Genomic DNA, 18,031 nt, shown 5'->3' with positions numbered 1-18,031 from the left:
GACGAATGACCGACCCATTGTTTGACGATTAAACTCACACTGTGAGATGAAAATGATCTATTCACGCGACGATTCGCCACTGAAACAAGGAAAACGAAGCTCATCTCTTTCGAGAAAATCCAAACCGTACGTCGGAGATAAAACTTGTATTAATCATTCTCATCCCTGGAATGCTACATTTCATTTTTAATATACATTAATCTCATCAGTTATGAATAGACCGCGGATTTTATGCATTTATGGCTTACGGTAGTGTGAAAAATATATTATTTCACCGGTTCGCAAAACTTTTCATCGGAAGAAAAAGAGTCGATCGATCAAATAGTTAAAGTTTTTTAATTATGTAACGGCTCTTGACGGGTTCGTTTCTTTCACCGTGCGCCTGGTACTCGGTATGTTTACATGTCGGACGTTAAGAATATTGCAGGAGTTTGACGTGAAACTGGGGAACAGCAGCCTTCCGTCAGGCAGAATACGCAGAAATTCAATTATGGAGATAATTCTGTATTAATATTTGGATTCGTTGGAAGTCCAGGCGCCGAGGAAGCTCCGTATCCTCGTTTAGTTATCAAAAACTGTCGGACGTCTCCAAAGTTACGCTCGCTTAAATTGAACTCGCTGGCTTGGAGCTAATTTTTGTCAAGTTAAAGAGGAAATATTAAGGGGTAGAAATGTAATCATCCGAGAGTTGAAATTTCAGTTGGAAGCTCTTTCAATTTTAAAATGTGTACCGCGTTTCGCAGACAGTTGCTAATTTAAAAATTTAATTTCTTCTTCCTCGAAGATAAATAAACGATGTTGAATGTAATGTACATTCTGAGAATCAGAGATTTCAGTTGGGAACTCTTTCCAATGGGCATCTTTTCTGTTGCAGGCGTTCTTGGAAATGGCGGATGAGAGTGCTGCGGTAATGATGGTGAACTACTATGCCTCTTGCATCGCGCAGCTCCGTGGCAGAGCAGTCTACGTCCAGTTTAGCAATCATCGGGAGCTCAAGACGGATCAGACGCATACCAACAATGCGGTGAGTAGACCAATGAAATAAAAGAAATTGTTTCGTAGATTGTTTTGTCGGTACACGTTTCTCGAGACTAAACAAGTGCTTTCCTGCCAAAATAAAACTCGGAATATTTCAACAGGGCGAGTAAACAGTGCAAAGATCGAAAAGAGAACGGGCGTCGGTGTACCCGTGGTAACGCATTCAACAATATTTTTTCAGTGAAATTAGTATTAAAAAGGAGAGAGTGGGATAGAGAGAAACGACGGTACCCGGCGGGTGTAGTTCCTTATAACTAAGGGAGCCGTGTTTCTACGTCTACCGGTTGAATATATGAAAACCAACCGGCGCAGTAATTTTCAGCAGAGGTTAAAGAAAGCAGAGGCTCTCTTTGGATCCGCGCGAATCCCGGGGTTCGCTCTTCCATATTCAGTTATTGCGGAGCAGTTCGCGCAATTACTTTATAACGAGTGGCTCGCTGTGCCCTTAATATTTTCATAATTTCGACCCCGTGGAGGCCGAGCGTTTCTTTCTATGCGGAACACGCTTACAAAACGCGAGAACTTTCTTTGGTTCCGTCGCGAACCGCTGAATTCCAGACGACATTCCCTAGACGGACCTAACTCATTCGATTAGGCGACTTGGTTTCGTGTAAACAGACGAAACGGAAGTATCGAAGGATATTTGGCACGATAAACACGCACACCATCCGTTATAAAATAGGAAAATTAGTCGATTGACTGTTGAGTTTGTACAGCATGAGTCACGAGAAACACGTAAATGTCTCTTATTAGGATGAAGGAAAGGAATAAACGTATTATTAAACTTGGCCCATCACCGATGCGCTAACTCTCGCTGGAGAACTGTGAAAACCCTTTTAAGCTTTCAGGGATGTCGAGTCGATAAACAGTCGGGTCTGGAAACCGCATTATAATTATCGCGTTCATAACTTATGAACAACTCCCAGGGCGAGAGGGTCCATCTTCTCCGTGATCCTTGTCACTGCTCTATTCTCCGGTTAGGGTGACACTGTCCATCACGCGCGTTGTCTTTGCAGGTGTTTAGATGTCTCCCGCACGTGTCTCTGCGCTTGTCGCCCATCGCGCAACATGACACGTCTTAGTCACGGATGCCTCCTGTTCTATGGAACGATGAACGCAGACAATTTTCTCATAAACATCCCCTCCGGAGTTTCCAGCCTCGTCAATTATTTTATCGCCGAGTTTATACCATCGGCATTCGTTCAGAAATCATAATCTACCATCGAAATCTAGGCTTCCCGAATTAACGGTTTCTTTTATCCTAAAAATCTGTTAAATGTTAGTCTTTGTTACGGCTAAAATTTCTATTGTCTAAAACGTGAGTATGGTTGGTATAGAGAGGAGAGTTCTAATCGATACTGGTCGTGGCATACGTAGTTTAAAAATGTAGCATGACTGAGATACGAAAGACAGGGGAATTAGTTCAGGGATGAAATACAGCGTCGATTTCCGCGACGATACCATCGATATTTATTAGTATTGTTTTTGCCACGGCGGATCGAAGCGCAAGAAATAAGCTCGGAAACTTTTTATGACAGTTTCCTCCCTGCTATAAAGTGGAGTGAAATTACTTATTAATTGCAAAACTTTCTGCGGCCGTGGTACGCGCCAGAAAGGAATGGAGAAATACGAGCTTCCGGTATCCAGTTTTCTTTTTTCTTTTTTCTTTTTTTTTTTTTTTTAAATAATGAAAATGGTTTCAATCCACTTTGGCGGAAACTCCAGATACAATGGCTTTGTTTATCGAGTTTCGTGAAACTCGAGAAAGTGGAAAAGTTCATAAAGGAACAGGATTCGCGAAAAGAGCATTGTTGCGTTATTATGGTAAAATTTTACTACCCAATTTTATTCGAATATTTCATTCCATATTAAATATCAAATTAAAAATTCAATTCTAAATTCAACCTAAAATTATGACTTACAATATTTTTGGGCATTTCAGCTTATTCTTCCATTGTACTCTTTCTTCTTCGTACAAGGTGTTTCGGATTACGAATCCGAAATTTCAGCATGACCAACGTTTCTTGATTGTAAAGAACAATCGGAGTCATTTGTGCTATCTCAAGCAAAGAATCTCATTTTCTTCAAGTTATAAAGTACGTTTATAATCAATTTATGCGGTCTTCCGTGTTAATTAGATTTAAGCTTTTCTACTTACATTTAAAGCACATAACGGGTACGATTTATATTTCATTAGCTCTTTCATGAAAGCCTTAAATGAAAAGTCTATTGATTATGTTGCCATTGTGCAGTTATTCGCTGCACCCATTGAAATTTCCACCGAGCTGAAAAGACTTCAACATTACGAATAAAATAAATGAAGTGTGAGGAACTCGTGCACGGAATACTAATCAAAGTCTATGGGACATTTGAAGTGCTAAATAACAAAATGTTCAGAGCCGTGCCCCGAGAGAAGGGAGGAGAAGTTTTGGAATATTTACTCACTTATTTATTATTTTCCCTGTCTCACGTGACCGCGAAACTTGGGATCTCCCCGTGGAATTGGTGTCCGTTTCCGTGAAGTTGTCGGATTATCCGGTAGGAAAGAGCAGTTTGGTAACTCCTGAGACACCTCTGGAGACCAACCACGCGCCATCGAGAAGCTTGAGTCTACCTCGGATGAGTTGGAGCCTGCTTATTAATGATAACGACGTTTTCCATCGATCCATCGACGACCGAGTAACTCTCATGCAAACGCATCGAAAAGGCACAGTTTCTTCCTTGAGGAGACGTCATTTCTTTCCCGAGAGGCGTAGCCGTCACTCGAAGTAGCATTATTTTTTGGCTAACAAGTACAGTTTCTGATTTGACAAGGCTTGGTTCCTAGTCTGAAAAGGGGTGGTTTCTAGTCTGAGAGGCGTGGCCTTGAGTCCAAGGAGGCGTGGTTTCATGATCAATTCATTGAAATAACAGTGCTCTTCCAAGATTTGACTCGAATTTTTCTGAATAGCTCGCGTCTTTGAAACGTAAAATAATGTTCGCGCGAGTGGATACTGATAGCGTAAGTTTTCCGGTTTCCATCTAAGAGCATTCTAACGGCGTGGATGAAGATGGTTTGGTTCTCTAAGCGTGAAACAGCCTCTCTCTCCCCCCCCCCCCTCCTAGTAGAGGTCGAGTGATTTCTCGCAGAACATCACGGCTGACAAACGACGCCGAAAAAGCAATCGCCGTGAAAGCCCCGGCGGTGCTTGCATGCACGTGCGTTGCTCTGCTTTGCGTCTACCGAACGTGGACCTTGCCGGGGAATTTCTGTAGCGTTGGATGAGCTTCGCGTTGCCCGAGCAAGAGAAATTCCGTTACCAGTTGTCCGGTTTCGCTTATGAGAATTTTATGGGACATAGCAGATAGCTTGCCAGGGCTCCAAATAATCGCGATTCGGTGAACCATGATTGAACGTCGTTCCTCTTTTCGTGGAAAAGTCAAGAACGAAACATAGATATTTGGCATGGTCAAAGGCGTGGCTTCTTCTTCGAAGAGACGTGGTTTCTTGTTCTTTTGTCTACGCAGCCAAAGTTCCTCCAGAAATGTTCGCAAGCTGCGAACACAGAAATAGAGGCTCCCCTAATTTCAATCCTCGATCCATGTTTCATTAAGGAACACCACTAATACGCCGTTAAATCTTCGCCGGTAAGTCGAGCACGTAATCTCCGCAATATCTGCCGGTGGTCCCTCGTTGCATCCTTTTGTTTATGCAACAAGGGGATTTGGCGTTACGAGCGGAGAAGAAAAAAATTACTTTGGGACGCGGTTAATACATCGCTCACCCCTGGGGGTAATATGTCGGTTAAGTAAAAGGCGCGGCCGGGGTGGGCTCGTTTAATAAAGACGCCCGTACGACAAAGCGGCTCTGCATTGTATAGTAATTAATTTAGAGGCGAGTTTACTGCTCGACGCCCCCGTGCCACCAGCTGCATATCTCTGCCGCTTACACTCGTTCAACACTCTGTCTCTCTTTTTCTTCCTGTGACCTGCTACTCCCCTCTTCCTTAGCCTCCGTTTGCTCCCTCACAGAGTAATCTAACCCTGTCAGGAAACGTGAAGAAGGAATTGGATAATCCTCGAATTGTTTTGGAATGTAGTTCCTCCTTAGCCACCTTCTACCGCGTTCCCAACAACGTTTACCGACACACCACACATTTTTATAGCTAGATTTCTTCGAAAGGAAAATAAAAATCTAACTTGGAGCTGAGTTTAAACGATGGTAAGCTTCGTAAAGATGCCTCTTAATCTTGAGCCAGGTCTCCAGATTGCGACAGATAGAGCTTTTTATGAGTGTCGAAATTCGTGCTGGAAGCTGTGGGGACGAAAGAAGGTAGAACGAGGAAAATTACTGAGGAAGTTGGTGAGGAGTTGACGACTATGGAGGATACGGTTGCATATTTCGAAACTTGGCACAAATCTAACGGTTCTTTTCCTAATGCACCTGCATCGTATCAAAACTTCCGACCTTTTCTCTCGCTGCATGAATCTTTATATCAACCATGAAAATATTTATTTGCTGGAAAGAAACACAAAAATTCAAAGTCAAAACTCGTAAGACTCTCTCTTGGTCCATACGACTCGCTCGAAGAGATGTAGTTTCTTGCCTGAAGAGGTATGGCGTCGAAAGTGAAGATGCCTGATTTTTTAGTAAGAAAGGGCGTGGTTTCTTGTCTGAAAAGGGCGTGTTTTCTTGTTTGAGAGGCGTGTCCTCGAGCCGTCGGAGGCGTGGTCTTCCTCGAATCAGAAATTTTTCATTCTATTATAGAGTGCATATCTTCGTTTCTAATGGTCAGAATTAAATCGTATTCAAATTTTTAGAAACTTCACGTATGTAGTTACTGTAAATACTGAAATGTATAATTAATTATCGTCCTTGTCGAGGTGAACCGAACGAAGCTGAACACCAGAAAATACATCAGCTTGAAATGTTCGCGGAATAAAAGTTTTTTCTTATAATCAGGTAATAAAGAGGAGCATATAATCGTAAATTCTTAAATAGTTTGAAATTTGTTAGGGTAGTTCTTTGATCCTGGTTTAAAGAGGGAACTTATAGGCGAGTCTGTCTGAAATTTTTATGCTTCTTTTCCCAGAGAAGGAAAGCTAAGTACGGAATAAGAATATCCCTGGAAACGTGGTAGGAATATTCGAAGAAATATTAATATTCTTCGCTTAACCAAGTTTCTCTTTGTATTCTCCTTTTTATTTCGGCCTTTGGAACTTTCTGCAGAATTTCTTTTCATTACCAGCAATTATTAAGAACGATGGCTGACTAAGTGAAAAGAAACTTTATAAACGTAACAGAAATCCATTAGCTATCTAATAATGAAATACAATTAATTCTATCTCGGTGCGTTACTATATGTTTGGAATTGTGGAAAATCTTTCGCGGATGACAGAGAATCCTTCTTTGTGTTATCTTTTTTCTGTGAAACCCGTGACGCAATAGGTTGTTAAATTTGATATTACATCCTTAGGAGACGTAAAATATAACCATAAAGTTTTTGATTTCTCGCCCACGTTTACTTGTTTTTATGATATCCCGGTTCGTTTCGTTTTACTACTCTTTCAGTTCACAATAAAATTATTGTAAATAAAGCTTTACTGTTCAATTTTGAATTTTGAGAACGAACCCGTGGAACGTAAACATTCTTGAAAACCTAAAATATTTTTCCAAAACAAGAGCACGCCTCTCTTGTGTGAACTGCGTTAATTGAATAGCTAAACGACACCTTTGTAATTAAACGCTGCACAGTGTCCGCTTTCAAGGCTTAATCAAAATCTCCTCCGGGGGGGCTGCATAAAGAATGTCACTTTGTTGACGCATCGTCGTCATGACAGGAGATTCTTTTTCGCAGCAGGCCACAGCGCCTCGACACCTGTTTCTAATACCTTCAGTCCCTGTGAACAGGGCTTCAGTATGGTTGGGGAAAGTGTGTCGGCCCGCCTTTGTACGAGAATATACGGGGAGGCTAATGGTTTTAGCGGGAAGGAAAGTTTCGGTAGCCTTTAGAGGCGGCCGCGGCTGTACGAAGCCCCATAAAAAGTATCCAACGTAAAGCCGTGACATAATTCTACTTTACACAGGCGGCGACCACCAGTTCAGAACGCCAGTGTTCCTCCATTCCAAGGGAAAAGGCGATTTTTCAAGAATGGCAGGTTCAAAGTTCTTTGAACGGAAGCGTCGAACAGAAAAATAATCCGTTAAAGGGCAACGACAACGCCTAACCGAGTCAAATGAATTTGAAAAATCGATTTTCATTCAAACACAGGGTATAAAGAAAAATGTTGCTCTTCGTTTCGCTGGTCGCAATCAAACGTGACAATGATACAGACAGTGTCGATCGCGTGATTTGCGAAAAACGTCACTGAGAGTCTTAAGAACGAAACTGAGAAGGGTGGAGTAGGGGGGTGGAAGCAGGAAAGACACGTGATAAAAGAGCAAGGTGCGAATGGAGAAACAGGGAGATATGAAACAATATACGAGGCGTCTCACAGAAACAATGCAACGTGCCGTAGATCACGCAAGGCACCCTCCATTAAAAATATTACGCCATCTTGCCCGCGTTACCACCCCCCAAACTCGCGACCTTCTTCATCCTCGTGACCGGCAACCTCTTCCTTCGTTTCACCCCTTTCGCCGCGACAGGTCTGAACAACAATGCACCATTGTTGAACCCTCCACCCGGTACATCGGGTTCTGAAATATGCAAGTCATGAAGATCATGTTTTGCGAATCCATTGGGCGTTTTGTGCAGCTTCTGTTTCTCATGTTCCGAACATAATTTGCTGAAACCCTTTCTCACACCTAGTGATGCGCACGAGACGAGACTTTTGCACTTTTACACTTTACACTTTACACTTTGCACTTTTCAGCTCTGTCCAGGCTCTAACTATATAATAATCTACATTTAAGTATGCTATCCGTTTAAAACGTCTCATTGCTGAAAAGAGCATACTAGACACGGGTTGAATTTTGTAACACGTCCACATAGCTCACGTATCCATTCTTCAAATGCATTGCCCTGTCGGGCGGACTGAAAGCGATATTTAGTTTCCTCGTTCTCTGGCTTGATTTTAATTGGCGTCCACGATGCATCATCGTCCCCTTTCAGTTTAACGTGTGAAATTCAAATACGACCCTGTTCGTTCGTCGTTGTCACCCCTCTTTCCCCCTCATCGTGTTCCATTTTCCGGTCGCGACTCGTCCCGTTATCCAGTTTACTCATATTTCATTTTCCGGCAGCATGCAAAGAGGGAAGTGTACGGCTGGGGCGAATGAAAGAAAAATCGAATGTTCTCGCTGTTGCGAATCTGAAAGACCGCGACGCCCCTCTCGTCTTTTTACCTGACGACTCGAAAACTTTGTCTCAACTTTATGTACCGTTATGCTCCTTTTCCGGCGTTTCGCTTTTTCACCTGGCAATTCCTCTCTTCTTTTCTGTCTTCTAAATGTGGTCTAGCAATAGTAGAATTTCAAATTTTCAGAGTGGAATATTTCAGATAATTCCAAAGACATTCAAATTTCACATTTTGTTTGTTTTTCTGGAATTTTCTTTCAGCTTCGAGCGAGGCGCAATTGCGTCTGAGATTTATAGTTATGATAGTCACTGTCTCATACTTGCTCCAACTGGAAACGGGGCCAAAAGTAAGATTTCCTCTTGGGAGTTGATCGGTGGGCCATCGATTTCAATCGTGCGCAGCTCCAATCCTCTTTTTTCCAGCCGTCACGGAATTCCTCGATCCCATTAAGGCCTTGTTTTTCGGGGTGACCGCGAAGAAGTGGGGTGGTAGCTTTCCCTTTTTGCCCGGCGCTTTTAATGCTCGTACCTCATTCGTTCAGAATAAAGGAGCGCGTTCATTGGACAATATTAGGAGAGGGATTCGCGCCCGTCAAAATGATGGAGTGGCACACCAGTCAGACGAACTCTTCTGCAGTCAGAATAATCAGTCTTCCTGACTGCTTCCGTTTCCATCCCTTTTTCTCCCTCCCTCTTCAAGGCTTTCACTCCTTCCGTCTTTTCCTTTCATCCCTAATGCTATTTCCGCGACGCCATGCTAAGAGCGTGCGCCGCGGTCCGTTGGAAAATGCAAATGTTGACTGATGTTTTTTTGATCTGCAAGCATTTTTTGTGCCACCCTCCCCCTTAATATGGTTGTTCAAGCTTGGTGTTTGTGTGCTAGGGTTCAACTTAACCCCCCTTTGCATTTCAAGTGATCACATCTTGCGTTGGTAAGCAAGTGTCTGAATTCTACGGTAAGTAGAATTAGCCAACATTGGCCAGACACCGTAGAGGACCGATCAGTAGAAATGTCGAGCATTGGTCGGACATGAACTGAAACTAAAAAAACAATTTTCTGAAAAACAAATGGATCCTGTGAGAAAATGTTGATCGTGCTTTTTGTTACGTTTAAAGACAAAGAATCACACCCTCTGTTCAACCAAAAATATTGCCCCCTGTAAGAAATAACGCGCGAGTGGAAAATTGCGCAGCTCCAAATGAATTCTTCATTGCTATTCAACTCCCCTCGAAAATTCTAGTGGCAATCCTTCTTCGATTCTTCCGCCCTGTTTTCTCTTACCGACCGCAACCCTCTCAAGTATTCCAACGGATACAAGATGCTCGCTCGTTTCGCAAACAAATCGTACGGCCATCTTCCTCGCGGCGGTTCGAACAGCCGCAATTTTCCACGGCGTGCTCTGTCTTGGGGGTACACGTTAATTCTTAATTTCTTCATTTTCTTTCGTGCACCGTTAGAAATGCGTTACCCTCGAAACGAAACAATCGTTTTAATATTGCGAGTTCCCTGAATAAATAGGAATCGGGCTTTCGCGAGCACACGACCGGAGTTTCGGGGAGATGGTACTGGGAATTGAAACTACCTTTAATTTTTTCACAGAAAATGTAGTATAAAGGAAACTTCATTTTATAATTGAGACCACGGTAAACATTGGGATAATGTGTTTGAGCAAGTTGAATTCAGGTTTCGTTGAAGAAATAATTTATCAGCTTGTTTTGCTAATTGGAAATCGCCACTTTCAGTCAGAAAACGAGCATAGTTATTGAATGTATTGCATTATACAATGTAATTAAAATCACCAATCACTTGTTCGTCTTATCAATTTCTCTCTCCGAAGGTATGTGTAAATTTTGTTCAGAGAAGGGAAACTAGGGTAAATACAACATCTATTTTCTAGTAATTTATTCAGAATAGTGGGGAAAAATGCAAGAGAACAGGTGTACCTGTTCTTTTGCTAGGTCCGCTCGAGTGGAGCCATTTTTCATGTTCCTCAGCTGTATGAAGTTCCCTAAATTATTCTCTCCAACCCTGTAGTCGAACTTAATTAAGGGTGGAACACGATGGAAAATTGATAAAGCAAAAGGCACGTCTTCAGAATTTTTATCCCGTTTACAAGCATGTAATTTTTTCAAATACTTTTACCTCAGCTGTTTCGAACTCAATTTATTTTCAAGCTGCAACAAAGTGTTGGCACGAAACTTCGAATTACACCAAAATTATAGATAATATAAAAATAGAATAAAATTATTTGCAGTAATTCATTTTTGAAAATAAAAGTTCTGCCTTTCTCCGAGAATCGACAGTGTGTTGCGGCAGCCCAGTAGAATTTTTATTTATTATCGCTGTTTTTATTATTCTTCCTCTTCCTGCCCCGTTCCATTTTGAAAGAACCACATCCCTCAGGCTAGGGTGCGGTATGGGGGATGGCTAGATTTTCGCCAATGTATATTTGACTCGACGAGGATATATGCTTGCTTTCAGTGTTCGCCGTGGCGTCGAGTGTTAGAATGTTAAAACGTGTTGTGCGTCTGTGGTTCATAGGTCACTCGACGAGTAATAGCTTTTTTTATCTTTGTTTCGTATAGTGAAAATAAAATATAGCGCCATATGGATTTATGACAATTTTTGGTCTGCAATGTTTATGCTTATAGAACTATTTTCTTACCTTTCCAAACTTGATGCTTATCTGTAACCGAAGCACTCCGAGTCTTCATATTTCTCCATATTCTCTACTACCGTAAATCTCATGCTTTTACGCATCTCAACCTTCTCCGTATCTACTATTTTTACATGTTCTAATATTTCCTAAATCTCCGATTTCTCCATTTCACGTCTCGTATTTTCCCATATTTCTTGACCCTGCAAATCCCACATATTCTTATTGTACAGCTTGTCCCGTATAACCCACTGCAAGAAAGAGGTACCTTTGCTGGAAAAAGTGCATCGACAGGTTGGAATAAAATTTTTTTTCCGGGGGCAAATCGATTTCTCACTTCTTTCGAATAAACTTCCGATCGACTGCAGCAATTCATTACTCCTTTATCGGACCTGAAATTACTCGACAAAATAAAAATTTGAAGTTACACAAGCAATATTAAATGCAAAACTCGTCATCAATTTTTGGTTATTTCTGTCCGTGAATGCTTTACAGTTTCCTCTTCCCAGGGACGATAATTTACGGAATTGCAGTTGACAATTACACGGTCATTACGCGCAATTTCCGGGTCCCTTTGTGACCCCCTGTAAGAATTGTCGCGAGGTAACGTTACAACTCACTCACCCTTTAACACAATCATACATAGCAGAGTTTACAGTTTCTGCAATCCATCCGGCACTGCTTACGCCGTTGAACACGTTCAAGTTTTACTCGCCGGGAAGTTTCCGGCTAATAGATTCGAGCATACGTGCCGGAAAGTAGTTTTAGCAAGTTTCGCAGCCGGCACTGCAATGAAACAACAGCTGCCACCTTGTGTCCCTTCCCCTGTTATTTAATTAAACAATTGCTTGATATTTTTAGCATGTCTCGTTGGAAAGGACGATATTCTTTTTAAATATTAATATCGTCGAGCGTTTTTATTAAGCACGTTAGAAAAGTGTACACGTTCAACCCTGATACGTACATCTTTATATTCCTTACTGCTTTTTATTTAAAATTCCACAGTATTCTCTTATTTATTTAGCACCTCTCTGTATTTCTATCTCTACCATCCTTTCGATGTTTATTCTTTTATATCCCCTTTGCAGAGTTCTCCTCCTTTTGTCTCGAATCTGTCTTACAACTTCTTTTACCAGCCACGATTTTTTCTTCTTATCTGTTTTCCCTTCTCACCTCCTAGAAATTAAGGTACAACTTTAATTGAGCCCTTCCATGGGGCTCTCACAGCTGGCGACTTTATTATCGGCATCCAGTATAATTAAACTGTTCTCATCATCTTTCCCTCTCCCCTGGAACTTTTTAAACAAAGAAAAACGATTCTCGTTCCTTCGCCGCCCCGGATTTATTGATTAAGAAAACGAGACAAAACTTTTTACACAATTGGAAATTACGGTTTAGCAAGGGATTGTATGAAACGGGACCTAACTTCTGGCACAATTCGAAATGAGATTAATGTTAACATAAAGTATTTGTTTAAAAATTTTTCTGGTATCGCCAACTATTTCTAAGACAGTAATAGCTAGTAAAAATTGAGTCAAAATGGTCGAGAATACGCTATGATACATTAAACTGGTGATCGTTCATTCAGATGAAATGGATGGGAGCACGAGTATCGTAAAAACAAAAAGAGCCAGTGGAATTGCAAACTGAATTATCGACTCGCAAGTGGTTGGGCAACCGATACACCATTCGCATAGCAATCGAAGGACTATCGAATAGTCGTGCCTCTGTGAACGCGATGGCTCTTTTTCACTGCTTGTTTTTTCAAAGCTTTAGTTGTGAACGAATTACTGTGCTTTCGTTTCTGCACCCACTCTCCAGTTAGGTGAAGTTCCTCTCTATTTGCTTTGAGCTTAGTCGTTCCTACTTCAGCTCCACTGGTCCTGTTCATTCAGGGAACCTTTTTTCGGTTGTTTTCAAACACGAATGATACACATTTAACGTTTCAAACTGTATTCTTTATTCAGGCGTTGCGACTAGCTAGTATTCGAATGAAAATTCACGACTCTTTCAAAGCAGTGGTACAAAACAAAATTATAAGTCGTTAAGTTATCACTTACTATTTTTGCCCAACCCAGATGGAAAGCTTGATGGAAAAATAGCTGGTTATTCAATAGACACTGGTTTCTAACCCAGGCTTCAACGCGATGGAGGATTAATCCCTTAACGTCAAAATTCATTCGAGTTTACATCTTTCTTCCACCAATCACTATGATCATTTTCCTCTCTATGTATTTTTCATCGCGTTGCAATGTTCAACCGAAAGAGGAGAGAGCATAGAGACGCGGTTAATGGTATTGTTTTCTCTGGCGAGGCCAATTTTGACCCGTTGCATTTTTAATAGGCAGGAACAACGAGCGCATCGAAACGACGCCCGCTAACCGTTCGATTAATATTGAAATTCAATCGGCCACTTTGCGTCGCGACGTCGCCATCGCAAATTGATCGATCGGGACTCCTATTTAATAGATCCAAACCATAGATCATTTTGATTTGAATATTCACATCGGAAATGACTAAGGTAATAAAGGACTACTTTAATATTGTAACGTGTAAGGTGTATCACTTTTGGGGAGAAATTTTCTTCAATTTTGAAGCTAGGTGAGCCCATATAGAGCCACCAGCGGTCACGTAGGCTCTTCGTATAAAATTACAATGACCGCTGGGTGTATGGAAGTCGACGCGTTCAAGTATTTTTATGTCGAAAGTAGCATGGAATTATGGAAAATTCAGTACTGGACAGGACATAAAACTGGTAAAATAAAATTAAGTAATAAAACGTAGACATCCGTGACTTCGCCGCTTGAACCATTAATCTTAAGGCTCCTTCAATTTTGACGTCAAGTAATGTAACTGACACTGCGTCCCAGTCTCAATTAACATTATGTCACGATACTGCTTCAATCGATTTGTTTATTTAAGGAGATGGAGAAAACAAAATTTAATTACAAAACATGATTCAATTTAATTAAGAACTTTGATACAAGGGAGGTTTTATTACACCAAAACAAAACACTTGTCAAGCTTTTATTTCGATGTAAACGAGCGTGACGTGTTTTGCTCTTCGTTTTGAACAATCGAATTACCTTCATGGAAGATACTACATACCTTGTCAATTTGGACTGTTCATCGAGTGATACTAAAAAATATTTATTTTTGTGTGTGTCATTGTTTACAGTTCAATTTGAATTTTACTCTACAGCTTCGACGCGAGTGATGGTATTATTTCTAACGCGAAGCTCCGATCAACTTTCCGAACAAACAGACACTTTTCAATTAAAACTGTTTCGAATCAAGGACTCGCCTAGCGAAGAGAGAACATTTTTACACAGTTCCAGTTCATTACACGCACCAGAGCGAAATCGTTATTCAGAAAACTAACTTTCCTTTTCCCCTTTGTTGTTGCAGAACTCGAACAACCAGGTGGCGATCCCTGGGCAAAATCAGGTGGCTCAGGCGCAACCCGAGACCCAAGGGGGTCCGAACACGGTTCTCAGAGTCATCGTCGAACAGATGCTTTACCCAATTTCCCTGGACGTGCTCTATCAGGTGAGTGAAAACTTTTGATCTAACTATTCATACCGTAACTCGCCTCGTGACATGCCTTACTTTTCATTAATCCTTGAACAACTTCAAAATTTTTTTTATATGTTCTACTGCTCATTTGATTTCATTTAATTACACTGCTTTAATTATACTGCTGTGACATAGTTCTGTAGATTATTGTTACTTTGATAGTTGACGAAAACTCGAATTATACCAAGAAATAATTAACAGTATAAAAACGAAACTCTCGAATGTACGTAGCGGATAAATCACTGTACGTTGCTTTTATTCGTCATTTATTATTCGTATACAATTTGTTCCATTTCTGGCAGGGGCCATTGGTATGGGACAGTGTATAGTGATTGCATCGAAGGATTTAAAGAGTGTTGACGTACCAAGGGATAGTAAGCGTATTTATCAGAATATCGGGGCTAGCGTGCAAAGTAAAAATGTTCGAAATCGGCGGGGAATAATGCAGGAGATGCAAAATTAATCCGATTCCGTGGCTATCTCCCCGAATTCGATTCCCGATTAATCGGATATTTCTCTGGTATCCTTCGAACGGTCTGCGGGGATCACTATGGGAAGAGCCGTGGCATATTTCGCACGGCAAATGTTCACAGCTTCCGGAGATTTTTCATCGCAACGCGTTTTCGTTAATGGAATATTAAATAATCCACCCAACCCGACCCAATGTTTACCAGTTCACCTCACATATTCCCCCAAAATCGACGATTTTCACCTGCCTCGAATTTCTCCGTTCCCAACTGTCTTCTAGAATCATTTTTTAAGTAGTCCTTATAACGTTTCCAAATGATTAATGACATAAAAATCGCAGTCTCTTTCTCACTGTTGATACACTTTTGTGGTCAATGTCATTGTTTAATAAAAGGAAAACAAGAAAGTTTATTCCCTAAAAGTTGCGTATCTCGTCTGGAAAATTGGTTGTATAATGCAAAGCCGGTGAAACATGCAATTTTCTTCCTTAATCGTGTCACACGGTTCAGTTGGCGATCGGTGATCCAGCGCGCGCAATTTTGCATCGCAAATTACTAATAAGGAAACACGGGGGTCGGATTACATATTTACGGAATTACAAATTACAATTACAGGCTGAATTACGTAATGAGACGGACGTTATTATTGAATTAATTCACATGTACACGGCACAAAAGCTGATTCTGTGACGATTAATTACGATGGTTTGACGGTCAATTAACGAATCGATTAAAATCACGGAGCGACCAGACAATCGACCCTATTAGCATCATTTTGAATCTACGGAAGCACTATGATACGGCATTAGAATCCAATGCAAATATCATGGATCCAACCTGAGAACTATGTCATGTAATGTAACATATACGTGCTTTTATACTTTTTAACAACCCTGTACATCTTACTTACCCTCCGTAAGTAACATTCGGTAATGTAGAAACAATGAAAGTAAAATAGTTCTACTGGTTATGTAGAACTGAAACTCGATAGCAGGATTACCAACCGGTTATTCTACATTGCCAGCAAATCGGATTGCATTACCGAGTCTTCCTGACCGAGTGCATTTCATTATCGAGGCTTACCTACAAAGTGCGCTGTATTAATCTATGGTACCGTCCAGGTACTCATTCCTCTACGATTTGATCTTGGTCTAGTACAAAACCATTAATCCTGGTTGTACATATTCAGAAGTCAACGATAACCGGTATACATGAATAAAAACATGCATTACTTAATAAAATTTCTAAATATATGTGATAATGGTATAGAGAAAAGAACTTAAAACTGAACATGTAGCTTTCATCAAGGAACGCTCTCTTTGGCGCCGAATGGCAGGATAACCAATGTGCTTCCGGTTGGAGTTAAGTGGTCCATGCATTTTTTACCGCTATCCGCCGACTCTCCGAATAATATACTACGCTGTGGTCCACGTACCCGGAAACTCGATCCTTTTTTTTACACGAAGGATCTAGCAAGCTTCGCTCGACGTTCTTCTGTCCTCGATCCACCGCTAAAGTCCATGCGTTAACATACACCCTGTATATTTGCACGCGTGATGAAATGTTAACGCGTGGAAGGTCCGTCGAACGAACTTTAATTAACTTCACGTGCAAACGTCTTCCGCAAGAGCGACCGTCAGTAATCCTCGCGCATTAACGGAATTTGCGTTTGCCGAATTGAAATTCCCGAAGATTACAAGCGTTTCGTTGACCACCGTGGCACCACCATCGACGCGTTTCAACATGCATGCCTGCCTCTTCAGGAAGCACGGTGAATTTCTGGATGAATCCGGTCGGCATAGTTCTAAGCCGATAATGGACCGACTAGAAAACGTATCCGGATTACATGCCGGCGATTAGTTGTTATTTGGCTGCCTAAGTAGGTTTACGTCATGGGTTTGGCATTGGCCTGAATTTACACGCACTGATGTCACATGGAAAGATTACCGGATGTTTGGCATCACCCTAAGGCTGTTTCTCTGTTGACTGGAAGTAAGCAGCTTTGTCGGTATTGTTCACTCTGTAGGTAAGACTTTAACGGTAATGTAGAATACTTGGTAGAACTCGTAGAACTCGAACTTGTCGCAAGATTTATCGACAGAGCGTTCTGCATTATCACGTCTTGCCGATCGAGTGTTCTACAGTATCGAGGCTTATTCATAGACTGTATTATAGTAAAAAAAGAGTGATACGAACAACGTTCTCAAACTGTCGCCTTGAGAACTTGTTAATCCAACGAGATGCTATTAGTCAGTGTCGGGAGCTGCTTTAAAATTTCTAATGATCCGTGAACTTGGAGAAACGTACCCATTGAAGGGTCATTGATCGCGGAAAGTTTTAATGGCAGTCTTCTTCCCGTACTTTTTTCTTCTTCGGTACTTTTTTCCCCACGTTGAACATTGAAAAACTGTATAGTCTAGCGTAACAGGGAGGTTATTAAGCGGCGGGGATTAATTCTCCAGGGTCCAGACCTTCGGAAAGTTTTGTTTGTTAAGCGCAACGTGTCTTGTTTTGTCCATACTTTCGATCAACTCGTTGCTTCGATCGTGGTTTTCTTTAGGAGGGAAGTTGTGAAAGTGGATCCTCTTCTTCAAAGAATTTTCTAGCTGAAGAATGCGAGGATGCAACTATAGTATCCTCGGTCGATATTAAACGAAACAAAACAAGATGGAAGGGAAAAAACTGAACGACGTTTTTCAACAACCTAATTTGCATCCGAGATACACGGTATGGTTTAAAATTTGTCCAAGGGATGTTTCGAGGCGGCGCCTTAAATAAGGCGAGATTTAAGACGTCCCAGGTGGGCGAGACGGACCCGTCGGCGCGTTTATGCCAACGCCAGGAATTCTTCGACCATTTGACCAGGAACGTAAACGTTGAGAGGTTGCGCCGTTTACGTTCTTCGACGGAACGTTATGACCGGTTTTACAATCGAGCCTGGGCCCTGTCTAAAAGGCGTGCGCGTGGACGCAAGAGGCCATAGGAGGAATGCCTCGATGAGCGCAGAAGAAAC

General features: G+C 41.4%; 1 protein-coding gene across 9 annotated transcripts in view; it reads left to right on the top strand.

Annotated features, from left to right (window-relative positions):
* LOC128893105 (polypyrimidine tract-binding protein 2) overlaps positions 1–18,031 on the top strand; it is a 265,695-nt gene that overhangs the window by 215,973 nt on the left and 31,691 nt on the right. For all 9 annotated transcript variants that reach the window (XM_054153910.1, XM_054153911.1, XM_054153909.1 and 6 more), the window contains 2 exons: positions 875–1,024; positions 14,384–14,524. In XM_054153910.1, the coding sequence (XP_054009885.1) occupies positions 875–1,024; positions 14,384–14,524 (291 nt within the window). The remainder of the gene's footprint in view (positions 1–874; positions 1,025–14,383; positions 14,525–18,031) is intronic.

The sequence above is a fragment of the Hylaeus anthracinus genome, unplaced genomic scaffold (assembly GCF_026225885.1).
Source record: "Hylaeus anthracinus isolate JK02 unplaced genomic scaffold, UHH_iyHylAnth1.0_haploid 2, whole genome shotgun sequence".
Classification (NCBI taxonomy): domain Eukaryota; kingdom Metazoa; phylum Arthropoda; class Insecta; order Hymenoptera; family Colletidae; genus Hylaeus; species Hylaeus anthracinus.
The sequence above is the reverse complement of the archived record's forward strand: the minus strand, read 5'-3'. Positions and strand labels throughout refer to the sequence as shown.